The 17,775-nt window shown below is 36.7% G+C and overlaps 1 protein-coding gene across 1 annotated transcript; it reads right to left on the reverse strand.

Moving 5' to 3' along the window:
* Positions 1–603: 603 nt before the first annotated feature.
* On the reverse strand, positions 604–17,443 carry ANKRD31 (ankyrin repeat domain 31; the record flags this gene model as incomplete). Its single annotated transcript, XM_010082471.1, has 9 exons — positions 604–1,654; positions 4,017–4,113; positions 6,339–6,420; positions 7,182–7,282; positions 7,739–7,898; positions 9,823–9,965; positions 10,824–10,948; positions 16,078–16,333; positions 16,987–17,443. Coding segments are annotated over 9 exons (2,472 nt in total), but the record flags the coding sequence as incomplete, so codon positions are not given.
* Positions 17,444–17,775: the final 332 nt, after the last annotated feature.

Below are 17,775 nucleotides of genomic sequence, written 5' to 3' on the forward strand. Positions count from 1 at the left end.
TGCTCAATATCAAGCCGGTCCCCTGGCAGCTGCCTTCAAATCTGCTCTGTATTTGAAGGCACATACTTTTGTACTTTAAAAATCTGTTTATTTTTCCTTTTTTTTTTTTTTTTTTTTTGCAAATACAGTTCATACCAGACTGTAACCTACAGAACCAGCTGGCATTGAAGCAAGTAATTTTGCATATATTCATGCTTATCACAGCACTATTAAATCCTTGATGTCACATTTCTTTATTGGAGGGACTTGATAGTTGCTTCCAAGAGTCACATTAAGTCATGAAAACCTCAACATTTCAGCTCCTTCCAATAGGAAAATCAGGCATTACACAATGTAGACCAACCAATGATTCCATGCCTGTTCTAGCAACAGGAACTGATAACACAAAGTTAAACAAAAATTTCACACACGCAATATTCTGTGTGTTAAAATTATGGGCCAATAGAACACATAATCCGCTTTCCTTTAAAACACATAAAAGATTATCCATAACCAAGGAATAAAAACTTCCAATAGCAAATGCTGAAAATGCAGACTAAACCATGAGAACTGCTGTTTCCTCATTATATGCTAACACTAACATTATTATATTTCAGCAATTACCTGCAGTCTGAATTCTAAAACATCTTCTCCTGGCTTAATCCTTCCCAATTCAAGGAGATTTTCCCACTGAAGATTTTTCCTAGCTTTTCTTCCACGCCTCACTTGTTTTTGTTCAAATTCCTGACTACTATAGCTCTGTGAAGATTTCTCACTGAGGTTTACTGGATAATCTGTATTTGAGGTAAGATTTGTAAGCACCGAGTTGGCATTAAATGAGTTCTCACTACTCCGAAAGATCATTTGCTGCAGAGTATTAGGGAAGTTCTTTGTAGATGTTGATAAAAATACTTGTTGCTGCTGCTGCCACTGGAAAGGTTCTTTCCTATTTGCGTATCTGCGTAGATCCTCATCTGTAAGAACCTGCTGGCAATGACTGCCTGGCTGACAGACATTGTTATTGACAACAGTGCTTTGGGGTTCTACAATATTTAACATGTTAGTCACTGAAGTGGGATTTAAAGACTTGCTTCCTTGTACTGCAGTTCCTACACAGTCAATGTCTTTTTGCTGTGAGCACTTTGTTTTATCAATGGAAACAGTAGGTTCTGAAGGCAACATCACCACTTCTACACTTGTCAGCTTTGACGTGTTGTTGGAGAGGCATTCTCTTACCCTGTTTTCGTATGCCAAAGCCTGATCAGAAGCCTCTTTTCTTCCAATTGCTACTTGATTTGCTCCTCTCTCATCCAAGCAGATGTATGGATGTTGGCTGCATTCCTGAGATGAAAATCTATTTTCTAAAGAGCGATGTGCTTCTACTCTGTTTTCATTAGACATGCTGGTACCAAGCCCCATACTAGATCTAACTACATCAGGACACATGATTTCATCAGCAGTTGGTCTTTTATTATTTCCATGGAAAAAAACCAAGTTTGAGATTTGCTTCTCTGAACATGACGCACGCAACACTCGCTTTGTTTTTCTGTAATTTCGTATTTTCTGGACTAACTCTTCCTGGTTTTGGGTAACAGTCAACAGACTCTTTTGCCTACAAGCAAGGTTAACTAATTGTTTCCTCAGTGCTCCTTTTTTTAAAGATTCCACTGAAGCCCTAGAGAAAATTTTTAAAAAAGTAATAATAAGGACACTAGAGTTACTGTAAACACAAAATAAAAACCGTTTAATAGACATATCACACTAAGAACAGGTATATGTTTCAAAGGACTCTGTCAACACCTAAAATTTGAACAATCTTTTCATGACATACAAAGTTTATACTTCAAATCCCAAGCTTACGCACAAGAAACTGCAGAATCCTATCCAGAAGTAGGATGCAAAGCACCAAAACTTCAGTAACAGCCTTGTCCTCCTATACCGCCCTTAATTTATAGAATTCAAACTGGGTCTATATGACCACTGGCTGCTCTTTTATGACCACAAATCACAATAGCTCATTGAATTCAACGCTTTTGCATTGGAGCCTTTTAAAATGAGCTCAGGATAAGCTACTGAAGGTTGATACTATCAGAAATTCTTTATGGTGTACACAACAAAACATTTTGTGAAGCTACAGCTGTAATAATACCACATGACTATTAAGAAAAGCGGACAGAGCAGTTCAGGACATTGTATGTTAGTTTGGGAACGTCTGTCCCTTCATCAGACCCTGTTCCCTAGCTGAGCTGGTCTCCCTGTGAGACTTCTTCCCTTAGGGACTTTACCTCTGTCCTGCTGGGAAGGAATTCCTTATTTTCCCCACTTCCTTTGGCAGAAGAGCCAACAGCCCAGCATAATACTTTTCTCTCCTAATTCCCCCTCACAGGACAAGTGATTGTACTACCACTCTGGCACCATGCCGGGAAGACAGGGGAGTACCACAAGGTGTGGGAAATTAATAGCAGCATGGCTTGCTTTCAACTCCATCCACAGCAGAGGTGCCATGTAAGTAACACCATCCCAGTCCTGGAAGAGAGAGACTGTTGAGGGGATCAGGACAGAGGTACAGCAAGACTAGTTGGCGCACAGCAAGGACAGTAAAACCACAGCGTGACCATGTTGGTGTCTGTACTGTGGTATTGCCTGTTATCACTTGTTTAGAATCCATGATATGATCAAGGTATCAGCATATAGTAGATCACTGATATGAGTAAGCCTTGACAACTATGGACTCCTATGCAGGCCAGTGAGGCTCCACACAATTTGCTAGCAGTGTTTCTTCAGTGAAGTTTTGTTGCCTTATTGCTGTACAGGTACAGAAGAAGTTACAACTGAAGAGGCAAAGATAGTGTGACTAAAATGACAAAGGCAAATTAACATACAGCCACTAATAAAAACTAGCTTATGTGCTAATTAGTTAAAAATAAAATGTTCACCATAAAAATAATAAAAAGTAAATTTAAGGTAATTTGGCATGTAGCTCATTACTGTTGATGGATAGCTGTTGCATTAGCTGCAGGGTAACTGCAATACCCAGAAATATTTATCGCTTTGCTCTGTAACACAGTTTCACTCTCAATATCAGAGGGCTGGTAAGTTTGTGTAGATACTAATTCTACTGTTCTTGTTTCTTAATTCAGTCACTAGTTTGTTCACAAGGAAGATTTGGAACCCTAACTTCTCTTCACATAAAACCCACTCTTTTTTTTTTTTTAATATCTATGTATCTTATATTTTATAGCTGGCAAAATGGTGTGTGACAGAAATGTTTCAGTCTCTTTGCCCACCCAGCCTATATGTTTTGCCATAGAACTACCCGAAAAGCTGTATACTATTGCTTTTACATGACCAAATGAATACTGCTCACAAAGACAACATGCAGACCTCCTCATCAGATGGCATAGAAGCATCCATTGAGCACGATGCTACATTGTCAGCTGAGCACTTACCACATGACCAGCATTCAGGTAGCCCCTCTTACAAGGAAGCAAAAAGAGGCCTTGTGAGAGCTAGCAGCAGGAAGCCGACAATTTCACATAGTGCATGCTCACATTGAGGTGAGCACTCCCAGCTTCAAGCCATTGCTCTAAACGGCTTTTGTGAGCTGTTGGTTGAACACTCCCAATCTAGGAGTGCTAAAGAAACAAAACCGGAGGCCGGGACATTAAAAGTAGTGTATGAGTTGCTACTGCTTTCCTCCATGATGCTGCAAAAATAATCTAATGGCTCAGTACTTTCATCTTCTGTTTTCTGCTTAGGTATTTTACCACACCTTTTGCACGTTCACTACCCACTTTGAATGCTCACTGGGTGCACAGTAACTCATTACTACACGTTAGCTAAACTCTGAAGTTCCTCCTTGATGCAAACTGTTACTGGAGGTAACCAAAGCCAGTATGGATCATGCTTCCACAAACTCTGAATAAAAACCACATAGTTTTACTTTCACGCTATTGTATGCTAACAATCTAACAACCTCTACCACTACTGATATAAAGAAGAGTTTCCTACAAATACAATCCTTGTATTCTGCTTACCTGTATTTTTTAGCAAGGGTATCCCTTTCTGTCTTCTGTTTTGCAAGCATTTCGTTCAAAGTATCTTGAATCTGAGACAACCTTTGGATATATATATCTGTCCAATATTTTGATATAATCAAAATGATGATGGCAATAAGCACTTGCAAATAACTGTAGTAATAACACTTTTAATGTAGCAAATATACAGCCAAAGTATGATAACAGTTACAGCAGTACCTTATACTGTCATGCATCCTGATATCTCTTTACCAAGTTGAGTACTTTTAATAAAATTTTTCATAGAAAGAATTAAATACAATTTTAACATACAAGGAATAGCTCAAGTATGGAAAATTTTGAAGTCCAAGTGCCTTGCCTAGGAAATTACTGAGAGAACAGGATAGATTAAAGAACTGTCCTATGGATTATAAGCATTGAAACTTTTGAAGTCCTTTGTGTTGCAAGGAGCTACATAACATGACAATTATATGAGATGACCTGCAGAATTTACACAATCTTAGGAGGGTGGCTAAAACCTTTATGTTTGAAGTATTATAGAATAGTTTAATGAGCTTAGACTGTTCCAAGTTACATATAATGGTAAAAACATATGTATCATAGTTTTACATATTTTCATATCCATACTATAAAATAAAATGAATTATAAGTTGTCCCTTTATGTTAGCTATATTTTTCTAAAATAAGAACAATTATAATTCTTTATTTGCCCTATCGCTTAGCCATAAGGGAGAGCTCAGAAGTCATGACCAGCAGATACCACTGGGATAATATGCTAAACACGTAATCTAATTCCTACAGTTCTAAAAAGAGAAATATGAGCTTTCTGTAACTATGAAAAATGGGAAATTACTGGATTAAAAATGGCACTTAAAAATATTTCCCCAAACCTGTTTCACAGTATCTACCAGTATTTACTTACCCATTAAAATACAAAAATAAAATATTCCTCTTATTAAGGCGGCCTAATAGGGAATTTGAATCTACTACTTACAGTAGGTTGTACTGCATGCAAATACCTTGAGGATTTTATTCTACGTTACACGTTTGTCAATGTACTTCTGCGTTCTTGTTTAGTCTTGTGCCTCTTCACAAGTAGTAACTACAGTTTAAGAGGTGCTAGATTATTAATGCTTTTGTCAGTAGTGGTAACAGATCACCATGTTCATTTCTTTCTGTCCTGGTTTCAGCTGGGATAGAGTTAATTTTCTTCTTAGTAGCTAGAATAGTGCTCTGTTTTGGATTTAGTATGGGATTTGGCATAAGAAGAATGTTGTCTCTATCCCAGCTGAACTACGACACTTTCACACTCCTTAACAGGAAAAGTCTGATAGTTTTATTTGGCTCGTTTATGAAACTGCACTGATCTCTGTCTTTTGTATTATCTATCTGTTTGTCAAACATTTTTCAAGAAAACACGTTGATTTTAATTAACAGTTCATATGCCATAAATTTGAGTTGCAAGCTATAAATCTGCATAGTTCCATATTTCACTTTTATTTTTAAAGGGACAAATTGACTTTGAAAGCTCCACCCTATGTTCAGGAAAATAAATTTTAAAACCCCTTAATTTCTGTCAGGAAGCAAAACTCTTGCACTGGCATGTGCTGCTCCAAAATGAAGAGCCCTGCCTAGATGGCAAGGGCAGCTGGGGAGAGAGACTTTGGTCAAAGGTGTTCCTGCAGCAAGCTTTGCCACTTGAACAGTCACGGCACAGACACAATAGATTCAAACTGCTACACAGCACCAGTTTTGTGACCTCCTAGAAGTCAGTGTCGCTTAGTAGACTATTGAGATTAATCTGAAGTGAGATTTGATAGCCTAAGACAAATTACACCTCCAAGAACCAGCATCCATAGCGTCTGCCTTAAAGATATCTCTTTTTTCCCCTCATAAATTACTTCAGGCTCCTGAAAGTCCAGCAGCACTAGAATGAAAATGCTGAATCTGTTACTTTACATGCAGACATTGCTGTTCTTGATTATGGAGGAGCTTACGTACTTGTAACTGAATAATGGTGCCAACAGTGTTCATTCTTACCTAATGATCCCTTTTTATATGATTAGGTTGACTTGAAACACATGCCACCAAGCAGCATGCTTCCCTTTTTTGTCACAATATTCATTCCTGTGGAAGCTGGAAGCATTTCAGGAAGTGCCCTTACCTGGAAGCTGTTATTAAAATCTTATTCTCTGAAGCTGTATTCTCCAGAGGAGTTATTAAAATATATTCTGTGCAATACTATTTTTAAATCAATTATATTACCAGACATATTTACCCACCCAAAAAAAACCCAGTGAAACAACTTCAATTTATGTCTACCTGTATCTTTGGAAGTCCTCAACTCAAGTACCAGCAATTCTTTTTGCTTCTCTTCTGCATCTTGTATGGCAGCAACAAACTCCTGTTAACAAACACAGAAATGATAGTAAGTAGAGCCAAGCACACCATATAAAACACAGGCTATGCTGCATGGCCTACAGGGTAAGTATTGGTGGACTCAAGTCATTCCAGGCAGGAAATTACTGTGTAAAGGCAACGGGGGCACTGGTAGGATAGACATACACAGTGCCAAGGGTATGCCCTGCAAGAGCTGTCATAGTCTGGTTTTGCCCAGGCATTCAAACTAGCCCATGCTCAAAGTCCCACCTCTGAGCACACTGCAGGAATTAGACACTGAATTTCACCATGAGAGCATCACCTAGACAATGTAGACATGTAGTACAAACACTGGCAAAATCTCTCCTAACATACAAGCTGTGCAAAAATCTTCCTGGGTGTTTTAAATTAAGATTAAACCTTCATCATCATTAAGAAAAATCACTACTCTTTCAAAGAGCCATTTTGGAAATGTGAGAAAAAGCCTCATGACTCCTGACCTTTTTGCTATTAATATAGGCAGCAAGAAATATACAGAAGTATTTACTACTGTTTGCACAATAAATGTAAGTGCACAGGAATAATGAACAGGGAGAAATGATAATATACACACTTATATATGTTAAACCACAGCTTATATACTGTAAGCCTCTGCATGATGCTGTTGTCTACATACATTCTAAAGGGTTAATTATTTAAATGACATTTTAAAGTTATTCAGTCAGTAAATGACACTATGCAGTACTACATTATGATGTTTAACAAAACTCTTTTATCTGTACTTACCGCATTGTATTTCTCATATTGTGGCTCCAAAGCTGCACCATCCTTTTCACAGTAGTTGCAAAAACGTTTTGAACTTCGGGATCGAGAAGGATATCTCCTCTCTCCGCAATTAAGAAAAAATAAATAGAATTTAGAATTAATTTGCAGGAGCATAACAGGTTAGATTAGCTAATATAGCCTACTAAGAAGCAATGACAGATCACATAATAAAAAAATATCTTGTATATGCAATTGAGATAAAATTTAAATAGCCTAAGGTAGGAAGTCTTTAAAGCTACCACTTTCAAAAACACAAGGTTCCTGTGAAGCAAAATATGGATAATAACAAAAATCTGAAGAGCCAAATATGTCCTTATACCTAAATCTCTTGGAAAAAAAAAATCATCACGGATCCTATTTTCTAAAAATAAATAAACAAATAAAAATCAGTAGTTAATAGAGCTAAAAATACCAGTGTCAGGCAATATGCAGCTCTGCAAATCAGCAGCATTCTAATGTACAGCTTTTCCTTAAGACTACAGGGTAATCCCATGATTAGCATTACAAAACCAATATACCTGTAACTTCAATAGTCTCAAAAGAAAGTAGAGAGTCCATAGCACTGTAAGACTTCAGCAGTTCTTTCATTTCATCATCACAAGCTTCATCCAAAGCACTTTTCCCTGAACCATCCCTCTCACAGGGATTTGCTCCATGCTGTAGTAGAATCTTGACTGCCTATTATATATTATTATTGTTATTTGTATCATGGTAATTCTTGTTGTGGACTAATAGAACAACTGTATGTGTTGTATCCCTCATAAATCACAAATAATAAAGGTAGAAATAACATACTCTAAAACTTGTTACACTTGCAATCCTAATTAAACAAACAAGTTTAATTGCCTATTATCAACACAGACTTGTAACTTACTCTTCTAACTTTTCCATTAAAATACACAAATAATTTGCAACTCGTCATTAAACCTACCATCTTTATGGTATTGTTACAGAGAGCAATACAAAACTTCATGCATCTAAATTAAAATGAACTGGTTAATTGTATTAAGACCAAAGTGCAGATAAGTGGATTTTTTTTGTTTAAGTATTTAATAGTGGTTTTGGTTTTTGGTTACATGCACGGATTGTTTTTTTTCCTAATTCTAATTAACTTACAAGTCTGCTGTAAAATACAGAAATTAGATCAGTGGCATCAGTGGAATCATCTACCCCCTAAAATTCAGATCATATGTTTTTTTGATGAAGTCAGACCTTGGATGGCAAAGAATTTTCATACATATGATTTCTCATCTCTGGCATTTCTTCTTTCTTACACTGAGAGTGCTGTTAGGTATCACAAAGTATCAGAAAGATAATATGCTCTAGAAGTTCAGAATCTTCTCCATTGCTTTTCCTCCACAATACTGCATAATAGCTTATGTGTTTTCAAGGACCCTACCAATAGTTTGGCACCAGGCCTGTGAAATCACCCCTGTCATTTTATCTTTGCTCGCAGAAAAGATAAATGCAATGAAATATCAGCTCTACTGACAAATGGAAGTGGCATGTTAGAGCCAGTCTGGCATCACCTTTTTACTCTCAGTTCCCTGGAACTCCCTGTGCCCAAACAACCTTTTATTTATGTGTGTGCAGTCCTATGCCCCACAACTTAAGAAGGATGTGAAGGTCCTTGAATGCATCCAGGGGAGAGCAATGAAGCTGATGAAAGGGCTGGGAGGCATGTCCTGTGGGGAGCAGCTAAGGACTCTGGGCTTGTCTGGTTTGGAGAGAAGGAGGCTGAGGGGTGACTTCATTGCTCTCTGCAGCTTCCTGAGGAGGGGAAGTGGAGCGGAAGGTGCTGAGGCCACACCAGCGGAGGTTTAGACTGGATTTTAGGAAGCATTTCTTTACTGAGATGTTGCTCAAACACTGGAACAGGCTTCTAGAGTTCATGCCCCAAGCCTGTCAGTGTGTAAGAGGCATTTGGAAAATGCCCTTAATAACATCCTTTAACTTTTGGTCAGCCCTGAATTGGTCAGGTAGTTGGACTAGATAATCATTGTAGGTTCCTTGCAACTGAAATAGTCTTATTCGTTCTATAGAACGATAGAATAGTTTGTGTTGGAAGGGACCAGCTATCGAAAAAAAAAATGGTTGATTTATATAGCAGGCCTCGTTTTTTTTCTTTACAAAAAATAATTTTTTTACAATGAGGGCAGTGAGACACTGGAACAGGATGCTCAGAGAAGTTGTGGATGTCCCATCACCGAAAGTGATCAACATCATGTTGGATGGGGCTTTGGGCAGGCTGATCTAGTGAAAGATGTCCCTTCTCACTGCAAGGAGGTTGGACTAGATGACCAAATTGACAATTCTCAATTTCAGTATAATTTTTAAAAAGCTCAATATGTGGGAGAGAAACATGGGGAGCTTCTGAATTTTTCTGATTTGTCCACTGGACTGAAAAAGTCAGCTAAGTGTACAACTTCAACTGTCACTATTGAAAAATATTTCTTTCTCTAATTTTAGTCTCTTTAAAGAATACTGGTTCATTTCCCAAATGCAAACCTACACTAAAATTGTAGTATTATCTTTCATTTTCCTTATTTATATTAAGATTTTGCTTTTTGCTCAGGAAATCTAATGTAAAACAAAAATGTACCTCCAAATAATTGCCAGAAACAGCATCATGTATTGGCAAAATACCATCCAGGCTTCTGCTGTTAACATCAGCACCAGCCTTCAGTAATTCTAAAATCACATCAGTAAATCCCCCAGCGGAAGCTTCATGAATTGGTGTCCAACCTAATAAAAGATGACATGTACAGCATGCATATGACTTGGAAAGATCCACACAGATCATTAATTAGCGATTATACATTTTGCTGTATTTGCTGTGCTATAACCAACAGACTACCCTCTTTAAGATAAATCTTACACAAACAATTATCTTGAAATGCCAAGGTAAATTATTTCCTTTGTAGTTCAGTTTACATTAGAGAAAAATGTATCCAATATTAAGCAGAAAAATAGTTTACTTTTCTACTACACTACTAAAAAGGCTAAAAGAAACAAAACAATAGAGTAGAAAGACTCTAAAAACTCATAAGCATAATATTAATAGTCTGGTTTCTAATCCCAATGGCATTTTACAATATGAAGTCTAACAGGCATCCAGAATAGAATACTACCCATTCTGAGACTATAAAAAACAGAAATGCATTACACATTTAGGTAGAAAAAACAAAAAAAAATCTTGTCATCTGATCTTTGTCCTAATTTCCTAAGTTCACAAGATTTGTGTGAATGTGCTTCACACATGTATACATTCATATGTGTAAGCATCAGTTCTCCCAATTAACTTCCCCGTTCATTTTTCTGGACATATCTCTGAAAATGTGCTCTTCAGCAGAGGAGCAAGACCCAATTAATGCCCCTTCAGAGAAAAAAGACCGCACTAGCTCCACACTGAGACACAAAATCCAGGGGATTCACTGACTGTGCTTGTACTTGTTGAATTACTTCCTTATCTCCTCATAATTATATAATAAATCAAGAATCCATAATTATATTAAAATTAAGCAAATTTTATAAAACCATATATGCTATAAATTATATAAAATTGTATCATAAAACAAGCCCATAAGACAGTAATTTTCAAACCTGCGTGGTCCTGTTCATTAACACAAATTCCATATGATATTAGGGTTTTCACCAAAGACAAATTTCCTTTCCGAGCAGCAATATGCAGCTGAGTTTCTCCTTTTGCATTTTTCTTTTTCATCTTTCTCACAGCTGTTGTATTACAGGCACCACTTAAAATTACACCTTCTTTTCTGGTAGATAGGAAGGATTCTAAAAACATATTGGGTGTTCATTAGGGACCACAAAAAATGTTTCATTATGAACAAAGAGTTAAGCTTCGTAACTCATCTGAATTAATGTAAATGCGTGCAATACTCTTGCCTCAATTATTCAATAACATTGACTACATCAAAAGGTCAGAAGGTACTGCATAACAGCACAGGTAACAAACAGATCTATGCAAGAGTTTACAGTTCAAATCTAGACGACTTTAGGCTGGATATTAGGAAAAATTTCTTCACTGAAAGAGTGGTCAGACATTGGAACAGGCTACCCAGGGAGGTGGTTGAGTCACCATCCCTGGAGGTGTTCAAGGAACGTGTAGATGTGGTGCTTAGGGACATGGTTTAGTGAGTTAGGTGGTGTTGGGTTGGACTTGATGATCCTTGAGGTCTTTTCCAACCTTAATGATTCTATGATTCTATGATTCTATGACTTAACAAGGGTACAATGAATTAGGGATCAACAAAAAAGGTAACAAGGTCAAAGTTTTACACTGTATAGAGGCAGGGAGTATGTTACATTTCTGCATGGACTGCTTTCAAGTGACCAGGCATGCCTGCTAAATATGTAAAGTACACACATAAAGGTACTTAAGAAACTACATAAAAGTGAAGACTTAACCATCACCTCTTTTTTGTTCCTAATTCTGTATCAAAAAAGAGATCAGTTTCTACATAAGGTATTTTTACAACTGTGATGTGAAAAAGTCCTGTAGACTGATTACAAATCTTTGACTAACATCTAGTGACACAGCTGAACTGCCTTTTAATTAAACCTGTGCAGGATTGGACCCATAACTGTAAACAAATTTTATTTAATCCTTCTCTTATTGGTTCATGAGACAAACAACACCCACTTCAAATTTTATCATGTGATCATCAAACAGGTCCTAACTCTGGGGCTTCGGGTAACAAGCATACCAGATTGTAAGAGATACAAAAAAACCCAAAAAAACCCCAGATTAAAAAAGTACTGATTCTGTGTATAGAGTAAGAACAATCCCCTCCCCCAAAACCACTACCAGAAAGACAGGATGTATAAATCTTGAAAAGCTCCACCATGCATGTTGGCTTTTTTTTTAAACTCCTGTTCCTGCTGCTATAATACTATGCTATCAGATTTTTTTAAAAGTTCACTGTGTTCTTTCTCTGATTTCTTGAAAATCTGTAATTTGTCCGAAAAAAAGGAAAGTGAAATGTTTTAAATAAGCATTTTGCAACTCTTATCCATGTTTTTTAATTATTCCTATGAACAATTAGTTGCTGCATTCCAAGCATTTCTTCTTCTCATCAGACAAGCTGTCTTCTCTAATCTTTTCAGTTATCAGCACCCATTGCTACCAAACAGCTTCCATGACTCTACAGCTGCCTTTTTCAGGTTCCCCCTGCCTTCTGGAAAATCTGCTTTTCCAAGGTTTCCTTTAAGTTAAACTACTGAGCTTGTCATCCAAGACTGTTTGGAAAAACATGAAAGACATACTGCAACTTCATTAAAAACAGACATATAGTGAGCATATATCCATACTAATACTAAACTAGCTTGTTTAGGCCAGACTATGGCATCATGGAGCCCATTGTAGGCTATTCTTACCTGTCAGAAAGGATTCAGGTGTCACTCTTTGCATTGGGGGTGCTTGGCTCACACAGTATTGGCAACCAGAAAAGCTAAAGAGTTTACTTTGAAAATGAAAAGTAAAATTCTAGAGTGCACAGAGGGGTTATTTAAACACCCCTCCAATCTGAGACCTACTTTTGTGTAAGATAACGTGTCTTGTCGAAAAGCTTCTGGGTCTGAACTCCTGAAGCAATCATCCACTTTCTGGTTGTTTTCTTCCCCTTTGATTCATGGGATAATGCCCTAGGGACTCTTTAGAGAAAAAAAAAAAAAAAAAAAAAAAGACCAAACAAGGAAAAAAAAAAAAAAAAAAAAAAAAAAAAAAAAAAAGGCGCAAACAGGCCATTAAGCTAATGACCCTTAGCAATTGCAAAGTTTTCCAGTTAAGTTGTCATGCACAACAGTTTTCTTCACGGTTTTTAGGAGACACTTGAAAAACCGTAATGGGACATTGGTATGTGAATCACAAAATACTGGTTCTCCATGGAATGCATTGCCAGGTGGGTTACCAGCAGTAAAGATCAAGAAACTGGTAAATAAAAAATCCAGTCAGCACACATACAAAGATAAAATGGAGAGATTGCAGTGACCAGCAATCAGACTAGATTAGGCTGCCATACCTCAACAACTTCAACGATATCGTCCTTCAAAAAGACATTTGAATACTTCAACATTGGTCTATAAGTAATTCTTTCCACAGATTGAACTATATGAAAACAGGTGAGCTGCCTGTACCTTCCTTCTACATAAACAGAATAGGAACGTTGAGAGCCTAATAAGTGACTGTAGATGAAAGTGACACTGCATCATTTAGGAAGAAAAGATTGTAATTCAAGAGCAGAACAATATAAGGAACACCACTGGGACAGAAGAACAAACAGATGAGATACAGAAGCCAGTTAATGAAGAAAAGGCATGAGACAGCAAAAAATCCCAAAACCCTGCAAGTCAGAAAATATCCCTCTTCCACTTTTTTTTCTGCTGCAATCTGAATGCCACTGTCCCAGTCTCCAAAGCTATTAATGCCTTCAACTGTTTGAAGGGCTATACTTCCTCCTATCACCTCTCAAAGAGCAACATTTTCCTGGGATGAAGGAAATAATTAAATTTTAGCTGAATAAAATACTATCTAAAGAATTTATTTTGGGGGAAAAAGTAATCTGTGAAATGCTATTCCAGAGGAGACCAAAATGCAACAAGTTTGGAATAAAGTTTTTTGTTTTTTTTAATCATAATTCTATATATATGGGAGGCAAAAATTAAAAAGAAATAAATCCAAAAATGCATTAATGCAAATAGACCTTATTATGAAGATTGAGCAGGAATATAGGAGCCCCAAAAAACCCCCAAAAAACCCAACTTTACGGAAAGGAATAATATCTATGTTCATTCTTCCAGTAATTAGCAGTGGATGATGACATGCATCAGATATGCCATGGATTTTTCTCCAGAATGTAAAAAGACATTCCTACAACAGGAGGAACCTATTTGGAGATAGGAAAGGTAAGTACTGACACTGCCAAATATTGAAGAGCAGTAAGTAACAAGAAGTACCTACTCCCTTCCTTCTCCCCTCAACTTCCAAAAGAAACATGAGCTTGCAGTCCAGAAATTCAAGAGAGCAGGAGCTTAGGATGGGTTGAAAACTAGCAACCACCAGAGACTGGAAGAGGAAACACTATTCTGTTCAGCTGAAGGCAGAAGAGGACAAGAAGACTGTGACTATCAAAGAGAAAAGGGTCAGTAGGAACTTCACACAGTTTCCTGAAAGTTTTTTGTCATGTGTTACAGCACATTGCAGAGATTGGCTGATGAATCCTTAATTCAACTTGTAAGACTAGTAAGCATCCAAAGTTCCCAAAGAGAAGGAGGGTACTAAGCAAACAACAAAAAGGAAAACAATGAGTATGCTGATAGTACGTGTGCAGATGTATTCGTGGGCATGTACAGGTTAGCATGTACATTATACATATTATTTTAATTATACATGCTCTTTTGCACACTGGTTTTAAAAGCATTTAATGGATGTAGGAGCATGAATCCCATTGATTTTCAAAATATACACAATATACTTAATGCTAGCATTCGTTTACATCCCACTCTAAGGCAACTGAAGTTTGACCAACAGAGCCCAAGTGCAGTCCAAGGAGGAAACTAAAATTTTTTGCTGCAAACACTTGGAAATAAATAAATAAAATATTATATTCACACACAAATACATATGCATTCACACATACTTCCATAAACGTCTTTCTATATATAAAACACCTTTTCCTCTGTATGTGTATATAAAGTACACATTTACACTGACACAGTAGTTATTTGAAAGGGAAAGATTCACAGAGCTGGAAACAATCAGAAATAAAAAACAGTTTGAAGAAAAAATGTCAGCAAAAAAATAATAGCTATGAAGCATTACAGAACATATCCCACACTCAAAATTAAAAGCTGCACCTATTCAAAAACTAACCTGGCTTAGCAAAGGAATTAGAGAGCAAAAATAATTAGGAAATGAAAAAATGGGAAGTCAATGTTAGCAAACATAAATAACGAGTTGCAGAAAACTTCTGTGGAAAACAAAAGAATACAAGGAGATAGCCACAGACATGTAGGGTCCTAAGAAGGCAGTGTTTTAAAATCTATCAGAAACAGAAAAAATAATTCCCAAACTCTTATTTGCTAGAGAGAAAAGACAGAATCGTCCTCAATGATCAGAGAACACAGATACTCTATTCCGTATCAAGGCAAAGCTACACAAGAAATTCCTATCATTTAATGACAAAGGTCATTTCATTTCAAAAGAAGTTAAGGAGAATGCCAAATGATATGAGGATAAACATTTTTGAACCAGTGGTCCAGACACATTACATTTAAAAGTTTTAAGAGAGAAGGGATCCCATCTGAACTACAGGTTTTGGGTTTAGTAAATCTTGAGTGCTATGGTTCTCTGGTTCCAGAAAGAACTGAACTACACAAGATGATGGCCAGCTTTAACAAAAAAGCAGTAAATTAAAAATACTTTTAGGTTATGATGAGTAATCAGTTGGACCAGGGCTCTATTGTAATGGTAAGGCTACAAGATAAATGCAAGTCTTACACATGGGTTGAAACTGCTAAGCAGAAAGCTGTATGTGCAGGCAAAAGAGAATATAACTACTGGAGAACACTAGGTCCTTATCCTCATATAAGCAGGTTTGTTTCTATACTAGAGCTGGAACCAAACGTACCAGTACAATCAGAGCCTATGCTGATTTGTGTCTGATGAGGATACAGACTATAAAATATAAGTGGATGTATGTATGCCAAATATATGGAGGGCCAGGTTTTCTTCTTCGATCCGTGAGACCTAAAATAGTTAACTGAGGATCAATTCAGTGTTATTTTAAACTAACATTTATGTAATATAACTCCACTGGTTTTATAAAATAGTATTAACTTTTCACCTGATTTCTGGGATGTTTGCTGTTCTGCTGCTCGACTGAATTGTGAACAACTAGATGAAAACCTGGTTTTGCTGCTACTGGAATACAAGGCTGCCTTTTGGCTTGTCTCCTGAGGGTGTAATCTTATTCTTTTAGTTTGGATGACTTCTGTTTCAGTAAACTGGGAAAGCACATTGGTCTTTGAGTTTCTTTCTTCTTCATTTTTTTCAGTGTCTTCTGTTCCACTTACTCCAGCAAACACTCCTTCATCTGTTGGTTTAACAAAAGGACTTGAGAGTATCTATAGCATAGTACTCAATAATTTCAGAAATTACAGCTGATACTAAAATGAATGTCAAAATGACTATGTAGTCTATGTTAAAAAATGCCTGCAGCAACTCACTCAATTTTTGAAAATACCTTAACGTAATAAAACCGTTATCCACTATTCACTGTATGTTAATGTATTAAGATTGAATCCAAAACAATCCAAAGATTCTTTTGTGAAAATATGACCTCTATTGATTCTTAGGTATTAAAGAAATAAAAAGTACTTAAGAATTTCATTCTAATTAATGTAATGACCATTGCTGTCAAATTTTGGTAAATATAATGGGTACTTGGATATAAAAGAACTCCCAAAAATACAAAGCAAAAATTACTAACTAGCTGATCTGGCACAAAGGACTGTACCACAACACATTCCTTTTGTCTGCTATTTATTTATGGCAGAATACCCTCTATGGAGAACAACAGCTCGGTTTTTTTTTAAATAAAATACACACAACACTTTCAACAAACTCATAAAATAATTATTTTCAAATAAAACATGGCACCTGCTTTCTCGGAAGTTTCTTTCTGCGTATTTTCCACACTCTGAAATGAATAAGATTTGATGTCTGCATTAACACCAAAATGCAAACCTGCTTTAGAGTTGGTCTCCTGAAGATCCTCTCTCTTTTGTCTGATTTGAAGTGTGTCTTTTTCATGGAGTTGTAAAGCTATAGGCGTGATATCTAAACTACCAGCATTTTCAGTTTCAATGTGACATCCTTCAACATTTTCTGCTGCACTGAACAGTATCCTCCCTCCTTTCTCTGGTTGTGGAGCCTTTTGTTCAATGGAGCTTAGTACACAACTGGTAGAATTATAAGGACTTCCAGAAACACCTTCTCCATTAGTAGCTGCTAAAAGCTCACATGCTACTGGTGTTTCTGCATTTGCTTGAAGCGTCTGCTCTGTGCAGCTGGTTCCATCTTCAGATACACTAGTATAAATGTTCTGCACCTCATTTACAATAGTCTGTTGCAATATGTCCGTGCTGTCTGAATTAGCAAGATTTGCACATGCTGATTCTGATTCAACTGTCTGTAAGGAAATCTGTTCGAACAAAGGCAAAGAGAGTTTTAAACTTAGAGCCAATCCATTCATTTTGTTTTCATCAACATCAGATTTAACTTGATTTTTCAAGTTTTGCAAAGAAGTAACTCGTTCTGAAGGTATTGGTATTTAGATTCCTGCCACTCACACTACTACTGTTACTCTCGTTGAGGCTATGTTAATCACTGTCCTAACTCTTGACTTCCTGTTGTAACTTTAAAAGAGATACATTATGAGAGGAAGTCAAAGCAAGTAAGTATTGACTGAGAAACAAGTTCTGTTAAATCAGTACTCTGAGAATACTGTTGTCGTGGGTTAAAGACTGCTTAAAG

This window comes from Pterocles gutturalis, unplaced genomic scaffold (genome assembly GCF_000699245.1).
Source record: "Pterocles gutturalis isolate BGI_N339 unplaced genomic scaffold, ASM69924v1 scaffold31794, whole genome shotgun sequence".
NCBI classification, from domain to species: domain Eukaryota; kingdom Metazoa; phylum Chordata; class Aves; order Pterocliformes; family Pteroclidae; genus Pterocles; species Pterocles gutturalis.